Source organism: Mustela erminea, chromosome 5 (genome assembly GCF_009829155.1).
Source record: "Mustela erminea isolate mMusErm1 chromosome 5, mMusErm1.Pri, whole genome shotgun sequence".
Lineage (NCBI taxonomy): Eukaryota > Metazoa > Chordata > Mammalia > Carnivora > Mustelidae > Mustela > Mustela erminea.
This window is the reverse complement of record NC_045618.1, coordinates 85,355,224-85,372,404: the sequence shown is the minus strand read 5'-3', so window position 1 is coordinate 85,372,404 and position 17,181 is coordinate 85,355,224. Positions and strand designations below refer to the sequence as shown.

At 38.6% G+C, this 17,181-nt stretch overlaps 2 protein-coding genes across 3 annotated transcripts in view; one reads left to right on the top strand and one right to left on the bottom strand.

Moving 5' to 3' along the window:
• SRP54 (signal recognition particle 54) overlaps window positions 1-4,805 on the bottom strand; it is a 42,182-nt gene extending 37,377 nt beyond the window's left edge. Inside the window, exon 1 of the mRNA XM_032344022.1 lies at window positions 4,528-4,805. The gene's annotated coding sequence lies outside the window, so the exon portion shown is untranslated. The remainder of the gene's footprint in view (window positions 1-4,527) is intronic.
• A 34-nt stretch (window positions 4,806-4,839) lies between these two features.
• LOC116591271 overlaps window positions 4,840-17,181 on the top strand; it is a 35,664-nt gene continuing 23,322 nt past the window's right edge. Inside the window, exon 1 of one of the 2 annotated variants that reach the window (XM_032344026.1) lies at window positions 4,840-5,331. In XM_032344026.1, coding sequence (XP_032199917.1) covers window positions 5,235-5,331 — 97 coding nt within the window. In that variant the 5' untranslated portion in view covers window positions 4,840-5,234. Of the gene's footprint in view, window positions 5,332-10,530; window positions 10,889-17,181 lie in introns of those variants that run through there. The other variant, XM_032344027.1, reaches the window with a different exon arrangement.

Here is a 17,181-nt window from a genome sequence, read left to right as displayed (position 1 = left end):
CTAACTTATTGGATCAATATTAGACTAAAAAACTAAATAAACATATTATTAGTAGTAAATACCTTTAGAAAATTCAATTCTAAACTATGTACTTTTCCAAAAGCTAGTCAAAAGCCCAAACCAATATTTGCTTTCCTTACTATAATACTAAGTCCATATATATTGTATGTGTATATATATAAATATATGTATATATTTAAATTCTGTGTAGTATATGTATCATATTCCAGGATAACACAGAAGTAAATTTACCTAAGCAAGTGGTCTATATGCATCTTATTTGCTAAAATTATTCTATTTGAATAATATGTTAATTATGACTTTTAAATGTATAAGTATTTTTTCATTCTGAATCTTAGTCCTCCAAGGAAATAATTCATAATAATTTATGTTCGTGATTACAGGAAGATATGTAATCAGTTTAAAAATTCAAACATTACAGAAATACTGAAGATAGAAATTATAATTCCCCTAATCTTATACCCTCTTGTCCCCTGATAACCAATTTGGTTTACGTTCCTATAGACTTTGTTTTCTATGCATATAATTTAGGCAAGTTTTCATTAAGAATTAAGGTTTGGGGAGTGAAAAAGGAAGGAGCAATGAGGGAAATTCTTTTGTAAACAAGCTTGCTAATGCTAAAAACATGCTTAAATGCAAAGGCAGAATACAAAACTGCACATACTGTCCATTTTTGTCTATAAACAAATAATCAAAAAATAACATTAGTTTCCCAGGAAATACAGCTCAAAGGCACAACCAGATACTACTTCACACACACACGAATGGCTATAGTCAAAAAGATATAACAAGTGTTAAGGCTGTGGAGAAATCAGAACCCTCATACACTGCTGGTGGGAATGTAAAACGGCATACAGCCCTTTGGAAAGTTTGGCAAGTCCTCAAAATGTTAAACACAGTGTTACTGTATATCACCCAGCAATTCTACTCTGAGGTACATCCAAGAGAAAGTAAGACACACATCCACAAATATCCATAAAATGGAATTCCTGATAATAAAAAGGAATGAAGCACTGATAACATGTTATACCGTGAATACTGAAAACATTACACTGTAAGAAGCCAGTGACAGAAGAGCCACATACTCTATGATTCCATGTATATGAAATGTCCAATAGTAAATCTATAGAGACAGAAAGTTGCTTAGGGCTCAAGAGTTGGGGGAAAATGAGGAGTGACTGTTAGTGAGCATGAGTTTTTCCATAGAGTGATAAAAATGTTCTAAAATTGATTGCAGTGATGCTTGCACAACTCTGTAAATACACTAAAAACTACTAAATTGTACACTTTAGGTGAACTGTATGACATGTGAATTTTATTTCAGTAAAATTGTTAAAAAATAATAACATTCATCATTTCTGGATGATGAACAATTATTAATCTTTATTTTTTTATTTATATCATTTTGTAATTGCCAAATTTTTGGTAATGACTAAGACTACTGTTTTTTAAAATCAAAAGGAAAATTATTTTTCAAAGTGCTCCTTGTGAGAGGGCGCCTGGGTGGCTCAGTGGGTTAAGCCACTGCCTTCGGCTCAGGTCATGATCCCAGGGTCCTGGGATCGAGTCCCGTATCCGGCTCTCTGCTCAGCAGGGAGCCTGCTTCCCTCTCTCTCTCTCTGCCTACCTCTCTGTCTACTTATGATCTCTGTCAAATAAACAAATAAAATCTTAAAAAAAAAAGTGCTCCTTGTGAGAAATACAGTGATATTACACTGGGGATTGAGATGGAATTGCCACTTGAATTCATTTAATTATTCATTCATTCATTCATTCATTCAATACCTACTATGTGTTCCACGAATCGTCCCAGCCTGAGAAAAGTTCTAACTCCAAATCAACAAATTACATCAATTTAACACAGACAAGACTTCTCTCTTGACTTCAAAAGATCAATTATACATCATACCACCCACTGACTTAACAGCTTTACTTCTGCACTGAAGGTTATATTTAACTATGCAAGAAGTACCAGAAAATTCTCTCTTCATTTAAATAACCTGTTTCCAAATTTTAAAACTCCTTTTAATATTTAAAAAAAAAAGAAAAAATGCAACATTTCATAGTTTGATAGCAGAAAATTCAATTTTTACCAAAAATTCAACAAGAGGTAATAACCCAAAAACAATGAGAATCACTTAAGATACTTTATTGGCTATCAGGTCGATCATAACAAGAATCTTTACGTAAACTGTTACCAAGATTAAAACAAAGTCAAAAGAATTCCTCGGCAATAGTCTGTCCTGAAATTGGAAAGATCACAGGCTGAAAGCATGGAAGAGAAGGAATAAGAGGTATATGCTATTTTTGTTATTTCAGGTACATGTACGTAACACCAATCTGCTGAAAATTAAATACTCAATCATAAAATGTCCAAGGATAGTACCATCAAAAGGTTTTGGAGGAAGTGGCTGGCCTCTTTTAAATTCTTTAATTAGGAGGGCAAAACAAGCCATCTATATTTTGAAAAACTTCACTGGTTACACTGAAGTGCCAGGCTTAAAAATCACTGCATGAAATAATACTCCTCAAAGGAAACAAGAGAAAGAAAAATCTGTTTCATAATTTAAAAATTAGAGTCAACATAGCAAGTACACTGGAGGGAGAAAAACTTGAGAACAAGGAGACTAAAGACACACTAACTAGCCTGGTGGAGGCATGTGGGCTTGAATCAGGGAAGCAGAAAGCAGAATGGATCAAGTCAAGTCCAAGCAGAGGCTACAGGAATTACTGACCAAATAGTTGTGGGAAGTGAAGGAGAAACAAAAGGCAAAAGTGACTCCAAGGTCTCAAACAGTAACGGGATGGCAAGGGATACCATCAATGAATGAAGGGAAGACAAAAAAGAAGCTGGTTTGAAACCTAAAGAGTAACCAGACAAAAAGTTAAGAGGTTTTAAGGTTTTGTAAGGTCGTATTTGTCATGTTCTTCTAAACTGGGATTTTGAGTACATCTCCTATAATAAATACTTTGTAATGTCCTACTAAAGTTGGATAAGGACTACATAGGGGTTCGTTTTATTTTTGTTTTTCAAATTGAACATACAAATATCACAAAATTCAGGTACAAACAAGGAGTTAAAGCCCTTATGTATTATATATATAATAATGAAAAAAGTGGGGGAAAAAAGCAAAGTTGAGGTAGTAAGTTTGGTTTGGGACCTACTGAATTTGCTATCACTCTGACTGAAGTTACAGGAAAAAAAAAGAGAAATTAGAGAAGTTTGGAAATGGTTAGCACACAAAGATAATGCCATGGAAGCAAAGGATGTAGATGAGAAGTCTCAAGGACAGCCTCTGAAAGACCCTGAGATGGCGAAGAGCCAACAAAAAGGAGTCAACCAAAAAGAATAATTAAAAGGGATAGAAGATAGAAGCCCTTACTAACCCTTTTCCCTCTCCAAAGGCATACAGAAGAAAATCAATTAAAAAAACAAAAAAGGAAGCTACTATTTATCTTCCTAAATTCCTGTGGTAAGTCCAGAATTTCCAGTTAGGTGGAGTCAGAGGAATAATCTGTTTGAAAGAGGGCCTGAAGATGTGTTTATCAAATTAGAAAATATTAACTGACCACATGAAAATACCAAGAGAAAGAGTTTTGAGAGAAATAATTCCTCTCCCTTCAGTCATTAACACTGCTATATACCAGGCATTGCATGAAACTGATCATCTAATCTTTTATCCCCATTATAAGCTTATTAGATGGATGAGGAAACTGAAGCTGCAAGAGAATAGAACTGGAATAGAAACTTGTTCAGGGTCACAAATCTTCCAAGGAGTACTCTCATCTGGGTTCCCAGAGCTCTCATAGCTCTTTATACCCTCTTAGAGTTTCTCATTACTCATCTTATTTAATGTGTATATATATGCCTCTCTCTCTCACTGTACTGTTAGCTCCTCAATGACAGGGTTTGTATCACTCATTTCTGTATTCTTATAGATAGGAATAAATAAATAGTGTGTTGAATTAAGCATATGAAAGAACTAGGTGAGAACAGCATCAAGAAAACCAACTGGGGAAAGAGTTTCAAGAAATGGTCAACAGTGGCAAATGCAGAGAGAGCCAACAGTGTATCTGAAGTCATCACTGGCACTAATCTGATATCCCTTATTCATTTATGAAACGCCTACTATATGCAGGACAACGTGTTAAGCACAACGGACACGGAAAAATAAAATCTGGTACACGCCAAAAGGTTTTCGGAGAAGTAGCCGCATCTAAATTCTTGATCGGGAGAGCAAAGCAAAGACTCAGGCCTGTAACTGTCTACACCTAATCTGGCTCGGGTAAATCTGAAAACTACTTAAAAGGGTCACAGTGCATCTTTTAAGAAAACTTCCGATGGGACACACGAGATGAAAAAGGGCCAGTGCACCTCGGTCTCGGTGACGAGAGCCGGTGGCCAGGGAAGCCGACTCCCTCCGGGGTCTCCGGCCCCCAAGGAGAGCTGACGCTGCCCCTAGCTGCCAGTCCGTGGTCGGGGGCGGGAAAAAGCAAGACACTTACCGCAAAAAGCACCGCTACCGCTGTGGCCCCAAGGGGCCGGGGATTCTTTCTCGAGGACCCCGCGCCGTGGGAGGAAACCAAGGAAAGCAAGGATGAGACAGACAGGTGCGACCCCACAGCCCGACTTCCCAAACTATACAAACTGGGGCTCCGGCGCCCAGCACCGCGACGCCAACTCCCACCAGCTGGAAGACCGACGATTGCCACCGAACCTTCCGCCCAATGAGGAAACGTCACCACTCGCCGAAGTCCAGCCTTTCATGAAAAGGATACACTTCCGCTTCCGGGGCACCTGCCGCATTCTCTCCGTACTTCTACTGAAAAGGTTTATTGAGAGGTTTCTTTGCTTCGATTGGCGTGACACTCCGTTTTCTTATCGCTTAATCTCTGCGACAGCAAAGTGGCAAGATAGAACGCCCTCTGGGGATGCGATGCCCGTAAAGAATTTCGACCTCGATAAGTCGCTTTAAGAAAAAGTGACGAGGCTGTGCACGGCCAGTTAAGAGGGGAGCGGTGAGACTTGGAGGGGCGATTAGAGAGCCGGGAGTCCTCCCCGGGAGCACGTGAGAACTCCAGAAAGGGGCGGGGCTTGGGAATTTCACCGCTCAGAGAGGCGGGTTCCGCTGCGTCGGATCTGGCGTGGAAACCTGTCTCTGCTGGCGCATGCGCAGTGCGAACCTTCCCTTCGGCTGCTTTCAGCTTTCAGCATGGAATTCTGCTCCGCGAGGCGAGCAGTCCTGCAGCTGCTGCGTACGGTGGCTCCCGCAGACCTCCCAGCGCTGCTCGATTGGATGCGAACTACCCGTAAGCGACCAGAGCCAGACGCAAGGGGTTGGGGCAAGGATGTGCTATGGGCGCTGACCTTGGGGACTTCAGACCGGGTGAGGCCGAAAGCCTCCTAGGGGTCGCTGTGCTGGTCCCCGCTCGAGTACAGGGCTGATTGATGGGGGCACATCGCAAACCTTAGCAGCTTCAGAGTCCAGTTTGGGATTGGGTGCAGGAACACCTGGCTCTCGGTTGTTTTTGACTGCGCTGCAGACTTCAGACAAGCCCCTAGAGTCTCTTTGTAGCTAAGCCTTTTTAGAGGGGAAAGAAGGGGCGGGGGATTTTGCCCCTCCACCCTTCCCCCATTACTCCCACAAACTTCGGACTACCTGTGAAGAAACTACCTGAAAAAGCACTTTGCAAAAGAAGTTTCGGGCTGTGGAGCAGGAAGCTTTTACCCCTGCAAGCGAAATTACCTGTTGGCTAGTGCACTTATTTTCTCAATTGTAAAACGGACCGTCGATTTGATAGTTTTTCGGGGGTGAGGGAAAGGAGAGAAGGGGGTGGGAATAGGAAGAAGACTCTGATTTCAAACTGTTAGTAGAATTAACAGTAATAAAAAGGCGCAAGTTAGAATCGAGGAAATGAAGCGATTAGGTAGATTTATTGAAGAATGATTAGATCTGTTTTGGCAATGTGAGGCCTGGTGAAGCACACGAAAATAGGATATTCCTTGTTTGGGAGCTGTGCCAACCGAGGCTATGCCTCTGTACCTCTCAGCATTGAATCCTATGTTTATTTACATCCAGACACATGATTTGAAATATTCCTCTGTGCTAATGACTTCCAAACTTGACGTCTTCCTAGAACGCTCTTTCTTTGTGATTTTAGAGTCAATCAGTAGGTTGGGGTATTATTATTATTGCACATTTGGAGGGATTGTTTTAGATAAGATGCCAAACTGAAATTAACTTGGACAACTGGTAGTGAAGTTTAGGCTGGAAAAGTAGAGAAAACCAGACAGATAACTTCATACGTACACACATAGCAAGATTCAAGATAGGAATTGCTGAGTCTCCTGTCTTTTTTTTTTTTTTAAGATTTTATTTATTTATTAGAGAGAGAGAGATCACAAGTAGGCAGAGAGAGAGAGGGGAAGCATGCTCCCTGCTGAGGACAGAGCCCAGTGTCGGGCTTGATCTGAAGACCCTGAAACAAGGACCTGAGACCATGACCTGACCCAAGGCAGAGGCTTAACACACAGCCACCCAGGCGCCCCTCTCCTGTTTTTTCATTAAACCTTCTATTGCCAGTTTTATCGATCATATCCCAATTAATTATACAGTGTGCTAATTTCCAAGGTTTTTTCTGCATTCCTCAGAACAAAAACTTCCTCCAGAAACCCCAGAGTGCCTACAAAAATGCCCCCTACTGCCTGGTTCTGGCAATTGCACAATTAACTAAAATATCCTTGCCCTCAAGATTTCAGTTTTATGGAACCATTTGTGATCTAAATCTCCAGTTTTAGAGGCATCGTTTGAGAACTTCATTTTTCAAAATCAGGAAAACTTGCAAGGATGTTTTGGGTGATAATTCTGGAAAAAAGAAGACCCAGTATCCCTGGTTAAACAGTACCTTTTTACTCTTACAAAGCACTTTCTGTGCCTTTCTCCAGCACACCCTGTAGTCAGAGAAGCTCATGCATTTTGGTAAATGATTTAGAAAACAACCTGAGTTTCTGAGAATATTTATTAACATGAATATTTTAAGAAATGAGGGTATCACTTAAAACGGAGTGTTTTAACATCTATCTTAAAAAGACAACTTACTAGTATATTGTTTCAAGTGGTAAAAAATGTATAACGTAATGTTACCATTTTAAGCTGTTTTTAAGTACACATTTCAGTGGCATTAATACTTTTATGTTGTTCAGATCACTGCCATCTATCTCCAGAACTTTCTCATCTTCTCAGGCTGAAACTAAGTATACCGTTTTATGAAGTGGCTCTAAATAGGGCACAAAAGATTCTTACTATTTTCCTAATCAGTGTCCTTTTTCTAGGAAAATATCTTCTATCTCTAGCATTAAGGCACTTGCATAATATCTCACTTTTTTGACATATTCTTAGACCTTCAGTAATTATAATTCTCCTTAAATTTTTCTACCATTTAGTGGAATAGCAGGAGACAATAATAGACACTGAGTATGACTTTGGCTTTGAGTTTCATAGTTTATTGAAATTAAAAAACATTACAGGTAAAATCACAATAATTTTAGATACACAAAAGAAAGAATAATATTCTTGATCTCTGAAGGAGTGGGATTATCTCACCAAGACCTGAGGTCTTTTAGGATCAGGCTGGTAGAACCAGAAGCTTGGACCAAGGCAGAGCCAAGTACATGTCAATGCCTGATAAACTGAAGATTTAGAAGAAATAAAGATAGGAGCCTACATTTTACCTTGGGTACAGCATAGGCCCAAAGGTCTAGGAAACAAAGAACACTAATATAGGAAGATGAATCAAGTCTGAGGGGCAAAGCACACGAAGATACCCACCCCTCCCCCACCCCATTCCAAAAAAGAGTAAAATACAGCAGGATCTCAGCTGATTGATTCTGATCTTGTGGCACAGCATCTGTTTTCTTCTATTTCCTGTATGTATGTAAAGTGGGCTCTTGATCTAGATTTCAAAGTATGGGAGAGTGACTGCAGTCCATCAAGTGAAGGGAGCTAAGAGCCAGAATTGCAAGTGGAATCCCCAATAAGCATATAAAAAAATACACTGGGGGATGTCTGGGTGGCTCAGTTGGTTAAGCCACTGACTTTTGATCTCAGCTCGAGGTCTTGATCTCAGGGTCATGGGCTCATGCTCTGCTTTCACTCTACCCTGGGATAGAGCCTACTCAAAAATTATTTAAAAAGGGCGCCTGGGGGGCTCAGTGGGTTAAAGCCTCTGCCTTGGGCTCAGGTCATGATCCCGGGGTCCCGGGATCGAGTTCTGCATCGGGCTTTCTGCTCAGCAGGGAGCCCGTTTCCTCCTCTCTCTCTCTCTCTCTCTCTCTCTCTGCCTGCCTCTCAGCCTGCTTGTGATCTCTGTCAAATAAATAAAATAAAATCTTTAAAAAAAAAAAAAGAAAAGAAAGAAAAAGGGTGCCTGGGTGGCTCAGTGGGTTAAGCTGCTGCCTTTGGCTTAGGTCATGGTCTCGGGGTCCCGGGATCGAGTCCTGCATTGGCCTCTCTGTGCAGTGGGGAGCCTACTCCCCCCGCCCTCTGCCTGCCTCTCTGCCTACTTGTGATCTCTCTTTCTGTCAAATAAATAAATAAAATCTTTTTTAAAATTATTAAAAAACTACATTGGAACAGCTGTTAACAGTGCTTTTCTGAAGCTTCTGAATTTTTCTTGGATATGCAAATACAAATGAGAAAGTCAAGCCCATAGCCCATAAGAATGCCTATTAAGAATCAAGTTGCGGGACGCCTGGGTGGCTCAGTTGGTTAAGCAGCTGCCTTCGGCTCAGGTCATGATCCCAGCATCCTGGGATCGAGTCCCACATCGGGCACCTTGCTCAGCGGGGAGCCTGCTTCTCCCTCTGCCTCTGCCTGCCATTCTGTCTGCCTGTGCTCTCTCTCTCTGATAAATAAAATCTTTAAAAAAAAAAAAAATCCTTTAAGAATCAAGTTGCAAAGGATAGAAAATTAGGGTTTGCTTTAAGAAGATTAATAAAATCATCAAAAATTAAAATTAATGCTTAAAGAAGATAATAGTAGTTGACCAGAAGCTTTTAGAAGCTTTACTGTATCCTGTATTTTAAGTATATCTTCACTGACCAGAATTGGACATGTTTGTGAGCACAACTACAGAGCTGTTAGAAGTCCTTTGAAATTCCTGCAAATCTAAAAAGCCAACCCCAGTTTCTAATTACGTTTGTCAGACAGCATACTGCCCCAGTTCCATATTGCATTACCACTGAGGAAATATCAATATAACAAAGATATTCCAGGCTTTATTGAAACCATATGAATCTATGAAAGTTATCAATTACATGTGGTAACAGAAATAGATTGTTTCTTCAAAAACTAAAAAGGTATACTGAGCAAATTGGTACCTCTTTTTTTTTAAATTGGTATCTCTTAAAATTTTTAATATTAAACAAATAAAAAGAATTATACTTTTCTTTAAAGTACTTTTATACCTTAATATATTGTTGTATATTAAGAATGGACACGATATATGAAAAAAAAATACATCACAAACAAGTGAGTTTATCCTGAGAATGTATTGTGCAACATTATAAAATCAATGTAACTCACCATATTAAGTAAAAAGAAAAACTATGTTGTTATCTCAATAGACCAGGAAAAGCATTTGACAACATCCAACATCTCTTCCTGATAATAACTCTCATCAGACTAGAAGGGAACATTCTCAACCTGATAGAGGTCATCTGTGAAAAATCTGCAGCTAATTTCATACCTAACAGTGAAAGACTTGAGTTCTTTCCCCTAAGATCAGAAACAATAATGTATACTCCTCACTACTATCATCATAATACAGCTTCTGGCAAGTATGATATGGCAAGAAAAAGAGGAGGTGGGAGGCATTTCAATTAGGAACTGGTGAATGGATAAACAAATTGTGGCATATTTTCATAAGGGAATACTACGTGGCAAATAAATGGGAAGACATTTGTACAATAGCATGTATAAATTATACTAAGTGAAGGAAACCACACTAAAAAAGACTATACTATATAGTTTCATTCATTTAAAACTTGAACGTGCAGACTAACCTGTAGTGACAAAAAAAAATAGGTCTCTCACGGCTGAATGAGTGGAGGGGTTAGAAGAGGAGGATTATAAAAGGGCAAGAAGAAACATTTGGGGGTCTCAGGTATGTCCACCATTTTGATTGTTAAGTGATAGTTTCATGTCTGTATACATACATCAAATTTGTATAATTATATACTTTAAATATGTACAGTTTATCATGTATGATTTCTGTTTCTTTTTTTTTTTTTTTTTTTTTTTTTTTTTTTAAAGATTTTATTTATTTATTTGACAGAGAGAAATCACAAGTAGATGGAGAGGCAGGCAGAGAGAGAGAGAGGGAAGCAGGCTCCCTGCTGAGCAGAGAGCCTGATGCGGGCCTCGATCCCAGGACCCTGAGATCATGACCTGAGCCGAAGGCAGCGGCTTAACCCACTGAGCCACCCAGGCGCCCTGATTTCTGTTTCTATAAAGCTGGTTTTGTTTTTGTTTTTTTTTAATGGCTGCAAGTTCTTTAACCCTCATTCCTTGAGAGGTCTGATCTGTATTCTCTACCTTTGAGTCTGGATGGGCTTTGTGACAGCTCTGACCAATAGAATATGGCAGAAGTGACACCATGTCCGTTTCAGATCCAGGACTTAAGAAACTGGCAACTTCTGCTTTCTGTCTCTTGACATTCTTGGTCTGAGAGAAGCTAACCATCATGAATGCAGTCTGACTACCTTGAGATCATCAAATTGTCAGGAATTCCCAGCTTTCCTATGGAGAGCAAGATGCCCAACCAGTGTATAACTGTTCTTACCGTCCAAGTCCAGGCACTAGAACATGTGAGTAAAGTAGCTGTCTGAGATGCCTAGTCTAGTCAAGTCTTTCTTACAGATAACATTGCTTGAACATGTGTAGATTTTTCTGTTAATGTAAGTTTTCATCTCTGTGATAATATTCAAGAGTGCCATTGCTGGGTCATATGGTAAGTGCATTTTTAGTTTTATGGAAACTGCCAAACTGTTGTTCAGAGCGGCTGTAGCATTTTGCATTTATACAAACAGTATATGAGTAATCCAGTTTCTCTGTATCCTCACTTGCATTTGGTCTTACCAGTATTTTTCATTTTAGCCATTCTGTTCATTTGTGTAGTGATATATCATTGGGTTTTAATTTCCATTTCCCTAATGATGTTGAACAATTATTGTTTATGTGTTTATTTGCCATTTGAATATCCTCTTTGATGAAATATCTGTTCATATCTCTTACCCATTTGTTTTTAGATTTTTTGTTTTATTTATTTGACAGACAGAGATCACAAGTAGGCAGAGAGGCAGGCAGAGATCTAGGAGGATGCAGGCTCCCTGCTGAGCAGAGAGCCCTTTGCGGGGCTCCATCCCAGGACCCTGGGATCATGACCTGAGCTGAAGGCAGAGGCTTTAACCCACTGAGCCACCCAGGCACCCCTCTTGCCCATTTTTTAATTGTATTTTTGGTATACTGTCACTTTGAGAGTTCTTGATGTATTTTAGATATAAGCCCTTTGTCATATGTGTGGTTTGCAGATATTTTCTCCCAGTCTGTAATTTGTTCATCCCCTTAACAAAGTTTTTAAAAGCAAAAATTTTTTAATATTGATGAGGTCCAATGTATCCACTTTCCCTTTTTTGGCATCAACTTTAAGAACTCTGTTTAGCTCTAGATACCAAAGATTTTCTCCATTTTTTTTCTCTTCAAAAATTATACAACACTATATTAGTGACAAGTTCTATGTGATCATTGTTTTTTTCCTAAGAGCTGTGCTTTTGTCTTTTGCATTTAATTCTTTGGTCCAAGTTAATTTTTGTGTAAGGTGTGGAGTTTAGGTTGAAGTTCATTTTTTCCCCTATAGATGTCCATTTCCTCCAGCACCATTTGTTGAAAAGGCTATCATAATCAGTTGCCATTTTTGTGTGGATCCATTTCTGAGCCCTCTATTCTGTTGATTTATGTCACTCTCCCTGACTAATACCACTCTGTCTTGATTACTGTAACTATTGTTTAAAAGTACCTTCTTTAACTTTCAAGTGTTTGGAGATTGGCCTGATACCGACTTCCAGTTTAATTCCATTATGGTCAGAAAAGATACTGTGCTTGACTTCAGTTCATTTAAATTTTTCTTTCTTTATTTTATGGCCCAGGATATGGTTTATCTTGGTGAAAGTTTGATAGGTACTTGGAAAAAAGCTGTGTATTCTACTCTGTTTAATGCAGTGTTTTATAAATACCTGTTAGGTCTTGTTAGTCGATTATATTTTTCGGTTCTGTTTCTTTGCTGATTTTCTGCCTTTTAGTCTTTCAGTTGCTGAGAGTGGGGCAGTGAAGTTTAATTGTGGATTTGCCTCTTTCTCCCTTCAGAACAGTTTTTGTTTCATTTATTTGAAGCTCTTGTTTAGTATATTCACATTCAGGATAACTATGTCTTTTTGGTGGATTGATCCTTTAATAATTATGTAGTGTTCCTCTTTGTACCTAATAATTTTCTTTGTTTTCAAGTCTAGTTATCTCATATTAATATAGCCACTCCCATTTTTTAACTAATGTGGGCACAATATATTTTTCCTTTCCGTTATAAAAATTCATTCTTCCTATAACATTATGTCTGAAGTGAGTTTCTATTGACAATATATAGTTGGGTTCTGTTTTTAAATCTACTTTGCCAATCTCTCTTTTAATTGATGTATTTAGAGCATATACATTTAAAGTAATTATTGCTATATTAGATCTTAAGGGTGGCATCTTACTGTTTGTTTTCTGCTTGTTCTTTCTTTTTCTTAACCTATTTATCTCTGCTTGCCTTTCTATAAGTTACTAGGACAGTTTTAGAATTCTGTATTTGTTTTCCTGAGTATATCTCTTTGTATAGTTTTCTTTGTGATCACTCTTTTTTGTAGTTAAATATATATGTAACCCATCACCATCTACTGGTACAAGTGTTTTGTCACTTGAGTGGGGTATTGAAATCTTACTTCCATTTAGTTCCCTTTACCATCCCCCACTTTTTAAGTACAATTGTTTTATATCAGATAGTTATATCAGATGATTTCATAAATTTTGATTAAACCATCAAATATGTTTTAAGAAATTAATGACAAAATAGATAGTCTCTTGTACTTACTCTATTTTTACCCATCCTGTTTTTTCCCTTTCTGAAGTTCCAAACCTTCTTCTGCTACTTCTTTTCTGTTGTAGAACTTCTATAGCCATTCTTTAAGGGTAGATCTACTGGCAACAAATTCAGTTTTTCCTCATCTGAGGATGTCTTTATTTCCCCTTCATCTCTGAAGGACAATTTCATAAGATATAAAATCCAGAGCGTACAGACTTTTTTTTTTCCCAGCACTTGAAAAGTGTACCTCCTTCTGGTTCCCATGGCTTCAGGTGACTAGTTCACTGTCATTCAAATGGGTATCTGCCTACAGAGAGTGAATCATTTTTCTGATTTTGAGGTTTGTTCTTTGTCTTTTGTTTTCAGAAGTTTAATTATGATATGTCCTTGTGTGGATTTCTTTGGGTCTATCCTATTTGGAGTTTCTCAGTTTCTTAAAAACCAAATTTGGGGGGGGTTAGCTATATTTCTTCAAATGCTTTTCAGACCCATACTCTTTCTCCCACTTCTGCGACTCTGATACTAATATTAGATCTTTTGCTGTTGACCCACAGATCTCTGAGGCTCTATTCTTTAATTCCGTCGGTTTTCTCTCTGTTGGTCAGATGGAGTAAATTTTATGTCTGTCCTCAAGTTCGGTGGTTCTGTCCTCTGTCATCTCTACTATTAAGCCCATCCAGCAAGTTTTTAAAATTTTGATTATTGTGTATTTCAGTTTTATAATTTGCATTTCATTCTTTAACTTCCATTTCTTTGCTGAGATTTTCTATTTTTTTTAACTTGTTAAAATTCATAATTGCTTATTGAAGCATTTTTGTGATGGTTGCTTAAAATTCTTCTCTGATAATCAGATTCTGGTTCACTTGGTTATTGGATATATCATCCAAAGAATGTCAGATTCAGATTATGAAACAAATGATTATATTTCCTGTTCTTTGTATGATAACTGATTTTCCATTATACTAGGATAATTTCGATTGTATCCCTGATATTTTGGAATATCTGCGATATCCCAAGTTTCCCTCTTGTCTTATGCTCTTGTTCTTAATATTCAGATTTTTTATCTTAATAGGCATTTGCCTTGCTTAGTTTTAACTTACTGGTTCTTGGCCTGATAGCAATTTAGTTTTCAATGTCCTCCAGTGCTCTTCAGCTCTGCTTTGTTCTTTTGACACTGCAGCAATTCTTGTTGAATCTATGCTAGTGTCACCTGCATGGGGAAAGACTGGGCTACCCTGTCTCGCTGAGCTGCCTTCTGCTAGTGGGGGTAGGGGAACAAGCAATTGAGGGCCTGTTTTATTCTCCACCACTGGGCAGATGGCTAGGAGATGCCAGACCTGGATCTATTTATGCCCCTGGAGACTGGATAGTCTGCTACTGCCCCAGTGTGGAGTGGGACTTAGGGTTCCTCAGTAGGTCTCCCGTTGTTCTTCCCCCTTTACCAGGCTTTGGCAAGAGACAGCAAGTTTTTCTTGGTTCTTTTTTTCTTCCCCCTGTGCCTGTTAGTGGTTCTGGGATGCAGGTCTCTTTGGTGTCCAGTCTAAGCTACTTGGAAGATAAAAAGAACACCCAGGCAACTCCCTACTGTGACCTTTCTTAAGTCCTAAGACTCCTAGACAGTTTACCTTTTCTTTCTAGCTTTCAGAGTCTTCATAATTGCCTGTTGAATATTTCCAGTGTATTTAGTTGTAGTTAGAGGGAAGGAACAGGGGAAAGGGAGGAAAGTTGCCCTCTTGTCTGGGACCAGAACTCCCCTCAATAAATTTTTAAAATTTGAATAGGGACTTCAAGAATTATATATGATATGAATGAATAATAGGTAATATATAACCCTGTGTTTAATTATGCACTCTAAGTCATTAAAGGTAAGGATATGGGTGAGTTAAAGCTAGAAATGAAGCATAAAACCTCATGGAGGAAAAAGAAAAACCACCTCATGGAGACAAAATAACTTGGACAGGCCCTTAATGCAAAGGGGAGGATCATGCAGTTGAAAGGAACAGTATGAACAGGAAGGGCTATGGAAAACAGCTGGGAGGATTTGCCTGTCTTGAGGAGAAATTATGCCAGGGGATGATGAGAATAGAAAATAGGATGGGTAGGCTCTGCTGATACAGAGGCCCTTAAATATCTAAAGTGAGATTTGCTAGGTTGAAAGTAGAAAAATGTCCAAAACTTGTAAGGGAAACAAATGACACAAAAGTGAGGTTTGGGATGCCTGGCTGGTTCCGTTGGTAGCACCTGTGACTCTTGATCTCCGGGGTGTAAGTTCGAGCCCCATGTTGGTGTGGAGATTACTTGGAAAAAAAAAAAAAAAAGTCTTGGGGAAAAAAAAGAGAGGTTTCAGTGAGATTAGTTTAAAATAGATGTACGAGGTATTTTGTAGTTGGGGAAAACCAGTATCAAGGAGCTAGTTATGAGTTTGTCATGGTATGGTATCCAAGTGTGAGATCCAGACTGTGGCTATGAGGTGGTTGAAATAGGAAGAAAGAGGAAGTAGGATTTACAAGCAAAAGGGGTAGGACTTGATACTTGACTAGATCTAAAAAAGTAAGGTTTGATTCATAAGCTGGCAGGTTCGGGGATTGCTGCTTCCTCATATATCTTTAAAAATAACCAGGAAATTTTGAAAGAATAAATTTTGCCCTTTAGAGAAGCTTTTCTTCTGCTGCTCCCTTCCCACCTACATGTGTAGTTTGAGAACTTGACCGTCAGGCCACTGATTAACACCTTTAATCCTTTTCCAAGCATAATACTGTTACCACACATTCTGAAATCGCTATTACAATGTTAAAAGATGTCAGCCTCACTAGTAATTAAAGAAATGCAAATTAAAACAACAGAGTTTGTTTTTTATGGTAACATTTAGTGCTGCAAGGGTTTAATGAGACCCGTATTCTTTTCTCTTAGAGTAAACGGGTATACTCTTTCAGGGAAGAAATTAGACAATATGTAGCAAGAGTCTTTAAAAAATGTTTAAGTACTTCTACTTCTGAGCATTGATGGTAAGGAAATGATCAGAAATGCAAAGAGATGATGGACGCCAAAATGTCAGATGTAGTATCTTAATTTTTCACAATTATTAGTATATCTAAATGTGTATTAGGAGCAGCAAATGGTTAATTAAATATACAATGGTAGAATATTGCACAGCCTTTAGAAATAATGTTTTAAGGAATTTAATAACAGTAAATAAAATGTTACGTGAATTCCAGTTTTATACACTTCATTAATATCCTATCATATCATGCTTTTTTGACCTGCACAGCCATTATGAGGGCAAAAATGTTTTGCTGCTCTTTTCAGAAGTTATTTGCCAACCACTACAGATAGTAAAGCTAATTTTAGCCTTTTTGCACTAAAAATTTCCACAGTGCCTTACATATCGTGCTCAGTAATATTAGCTATAATTACTGAAGATCTCTTCAGAACTTTCTTCCTAGGGGCACCTGGGTGGCTCAGTGGGTTAAAGCCTCTGCCTACGGCTCGGGTCATGATCCCAGAGTCCTGCATCAGGCTCTCGGCTCAGCGGGGAGCCTGCTTTCCACCCCCTTCTCTGCCTGCCTCTCTGCCTACTTGTGATCTCTGTCAAATAAATAAATAATCTTTAAAAAAAAAAAAAAAGGAACTTTCTTCCTAGAAAAGCATATATATTTATGTATACAACAAAGCATACAACTCTGGGCCCTGCAAAGCTCCCATAAATCCCATATGCAGATCCTCTTTGACAGGAGCCATGGTGAAGAATCATTGCTGTAAATGAAGAAATCTCCTCTCACCCTTGCGTGTGGGTGGCTGAATCAGAGTTTGCTGTCCAGGGTAAGAGGTGCCAGTTCTCATTTTCACCTGACATCCTTGGTATTGAGATGAAATAAATGCAGTCTTCATTTAACACTACCCTTTTGGAATGGCTGAATTTAATATACAGTTTCTTATTATCTGTCATCTTGACTGGTGATGCTTCCATTGATTGGGTATTGACTCTCA